This window comes from Salmo salar, chromosome 21 (genome assembly GCF_965601325.2).
Source record: "Salmo salar chromosome 21, fSalSal1, whole genome shotgun sequence".
Taxonomy (NCBI): Eukaryota; Metazoa; Chordata; class Actinopteri; order Salmoniformes; family Salmonidae; genus Salmo; species Salmo salar.
In genome coordinates this window covers 47,879,576-47,883,106 of record NC_138311.1, presented here as the reverse complement: position 1 = coordinate 47,883,106, position 3,531 = coordinate 47,879,576, and the positions used below count along the sequence as shown (strand labels likewise).

Here is a 3,531-nt window from a genome sequence, read left to right as displayed (position 1 = left end):
GTTTTTTTGCTTAATAGTTTGCTAAAATAAGTTGCTGTTCCTGTCACGTTGTCTGTTTGACATAATTGTTGTTAATTACAGGCTAACAATCTAGACCAGCACAAGGTATATTCAGCATACAGTGTTTGAACAGTTGTTGTTTTTAGACAGGGTAAAGTATCTGATGCTTTTCTCAAGCTTGTGGGAGTAGTGTTCACACAAACACTAACAAATAATTCAACGTCATATCATTTTTCAGGATATGTTGTGAAATGCATGAGCCTTTGTTCTTTTATTTATTTCAGGAACAGGATGGATCCATCCCATTGGTTCATATTCATCATGTATGTTATCACTTTTCCATTGAAGAAAATTACTGCTTGCTATGACGGGTGCAGCTGCCTCACAGATATAAAATATATCAACTGTTCGGGTTGGAATCTTACCACTCCTCTTAGGAATGTCCCCCACAACACAGAGTACATGGACCTGTCCAGAAACCTGTTGACAGTGCTCCAAGCAGGTTCATTTGGGAACCTGTGGAGCCTGAGGGTGCTCCTTTTAAAAGACAACAACATCAGCCATGTAGCTGACGGAGCTTTCTCCTCCCTCCAGGGGCTGAGGAGGCTGGACCTGAGCCGTAACCACCTTTCTGCCCTGGGGCCTGGCTTCTCCCTGGGCCTTGAAACCCTAACCGAGCTCCTGCTGGATCACAACCATCTCACCGTCCTGGAGAATGGGACCTTCCACAGCCTGGACAGCCTCCAGAAGCTGGACCTGAGCAGCAACCTAATCGCCACAGTAAAGCCCAGAGCCCTGGGTTACCTGACTGGCCTGCGCCAGCTCCACCTGGAGGGAAATCATCTAACCTCCCTGGGTTCCGGCCTCTTCTCCACGCTGCGCTCCCTGGAGGTGCTGGGCCTTCGGGGGAACTTGATCAGCTCTACTGAGCCAGGAGTCTTCGCCCCTATGTCTTCCCTAACTCTGCTGGACCTGGCCCTCAACCGCCTAAGCACCCTGGGCTACAGGACCCTGTTGAGCATCCACACCCCTAGCCTCCACGTCCTGTTGGAGGGCAACCCCTGGCACTGTGACTGCGACCTTCAGAGGGTGTTCAGGAAGTTGTCCAGCATCCACAGGGTCTTCCTGGATGACTACCAGGAGCTGAGGTGCAGCCAGCCTACCGAGCTAAAGGGAAGGTCCATGGGAGAAGTGAATGATGAGCTGTGTGTCGGAGAGACTGTGACGGTGCTCATTCTGACGGTCACCGTGGTGATCACCGTGGTAGCTGCCATTATCATGGCGGAGAAGAACAAGAAGAAAAGCGTGGCCAAGAATTGGGAGGAGAGCGTAGGGCTGGACACCTACTGTGACAATTACAATTAAGGCTGTCACCTCCTCATGATACAATAATGAAAACTTACTGCGCCTCAGCTCCCAATGTGGCTAAAGATCTGATTAACAACATGGAATGCAAGCAGATTTTCTTTGATAACTATAACTATTCTCAAAGAGATTCGCCCTCTTAGTTTGTAGAATAGGAAATGTCGTATTGATTCCCTATATAAGGCAGTGAAAGCCTTGTTTTGACAAGTTACTATTTCGCTGTGACAGTTGACATGACCACTGTTAGGGGCAGGATAACTAACCCACCAAATGCCATAAGACTGTCCTTTAGTAATGCAACCATTACAGTACATTAAGGGAAGATGAGAGTTTAAAAGTTCTTGACAAATTACAATCATGCATATGTTATGTAATCATTACCTACACCTCAAAATGACAATGTTGATACAGATATCCTTTACAGTGCCTTCAAAAGGTATTAATAGCCCTAGTCTGATTCCACATTTTGTTGTGTTGCAGCCTGAATACAAAATGGTTAAAATAGATTTTTTCTCTCACCCATCTCCAAACAATACCCCATATTGACAAAGTGAAAACATGTTTCTAGAAATGTATTGAAAATGAAATACAGAAATATCGAATTTACACACTAGTGTATGTAGTTCAAAAGTTTGTGGTCACTTAGAAATGTCCTTGTTTTTGAAAGAAAAGCACATTTTTCGTCCATTAAAATAACATCAAATTGATCAGAAATACAGTGTAGACATTGTTAATGTTGTAAATAACTATTGTAGCTGGAAACGGCTGTTTTTTAATGGAATATCTACATAGGTGTACAGAGGCCCATTATCAGCAACCATCACTCCTGTGTTCCAATGGCACGTTGTGTTAGCTAATCCAAGTTTATCATTTTAAAAGGCTAATTGATCATTAGAAAACACTTTTGCAATTATGTTAGCACAGCTGAAAACTGTTGTGCTTATTAAAGAAGCAATAAAACTGAACGTCTTTAGACTAGTTGAGTATCTGGAGCATCAGCATTTGTGGGTTTGATTACAGGCTCAAAATGGACAGAAACAAATAACTTTCTTCTGAAACTCGTCAGTCTATTCTTGTTCTGAGAAATGAAGGCTATTCCATGCGAGAAATTGCCAAGAAACTGAAGATCTCGTACAACGCTGTGTACTACTCCCTTCACAGAACAGCACAAACTGTCTCTAACCAGAATAGAAAGAAGAGTGGGAGGCCCCGGTGCACAACTGAGCAAGAGGACAAGTACATTAGAGTGTCTAGTTTGAGAAACAGATGCCTCACAAGTCCTCAACTGTACTTGTCCTCTTGCTCAGTTTAAAACATGAACAATGTCTTGTGGCGTACAGCAGGTCAGCCACCAGGGGGAGACTCGTCGAGGCCTGGTGGCAGACGGAGTCTACATCACGAGGCGATGGCTCCCTCTGCTGGACGTGCCAGGTCTCGACGGGCTCTCCGGCTAGGACTAATTGGGGCTGATTGTGGTTTGTGGGTAATCAAGGGCTGATTGCTCACCAGCTGTACGAGTCCCATAAAGCTGCCAGAAGGACAGCACACAAGGAGAGGGACTGAGGGAAGAAAAGTGAAGTTGGAGATGGTGCCCGAGCTAAAAGGAGGGAGTTCAGTTTTTGAGCCCGACAGGATACAGCAAGACTCGGAGCCCAGAAGACGGTATCCTGGAGAGGTTCTCATGGGGAGACCTATCCTTTTCTTTTGATTTATTATTTAAATAAACACCCTTGAAACCGAGCTAATCCTACTCTGTCCATGTCTGATCTGTGTAAAAGTCTTGACCAAACCCTGTCACAGTCTACACTGTATTTCTGATAAATTTGATGCTATTTTAATGGACAAACAAAGTGCTATTCTTTAAAAAACAAGGACATTTCTAAGTGACCCCAAACTTTTGAACGGTAGTGTAAGTATTCACACCCCTGAGTCAATACTTTTTAGATCAACTTTTGGCAATGATTACAGCTGTGAGTCTTTCTGGGTAAGTCTCTAAGAGCTTTCCACACCTGGATTGTGCCCCATTTGCGCATTAAAAAAAGTATTCAAGCTCTGTCAAATTGGTTGTTGATCATTGCTAGACAACTATTTTCAGGTCTTGCCATAGATTTTCAAGTAGATTTAAGACAAAACTGTAACTCGGCCACTCAGGAACATTCACTGTCA

At 44.1% G+C, this 3,531-nt stretch overlaps 1 protein-coding gene across 1 annotated transcript; it reads left to right on the top strand.

Moving 5' to 3' along the window:
* Positions 1-321: 321 nt before the first annotated feature.
* On the top strand, positions 322-1,365 carry LOC106582415 (uncharacterized). The gene has a single exon (XM_014165512.2). It carries the CDS (start codon positions 322-324, stop codon positions 1,363-1,365), a length of 1,044 nt encoding a protein of 347 aa, XP_014020987.2.
* Positions 1,366-3,531: the final 2,166 nt, after the last annotated feature.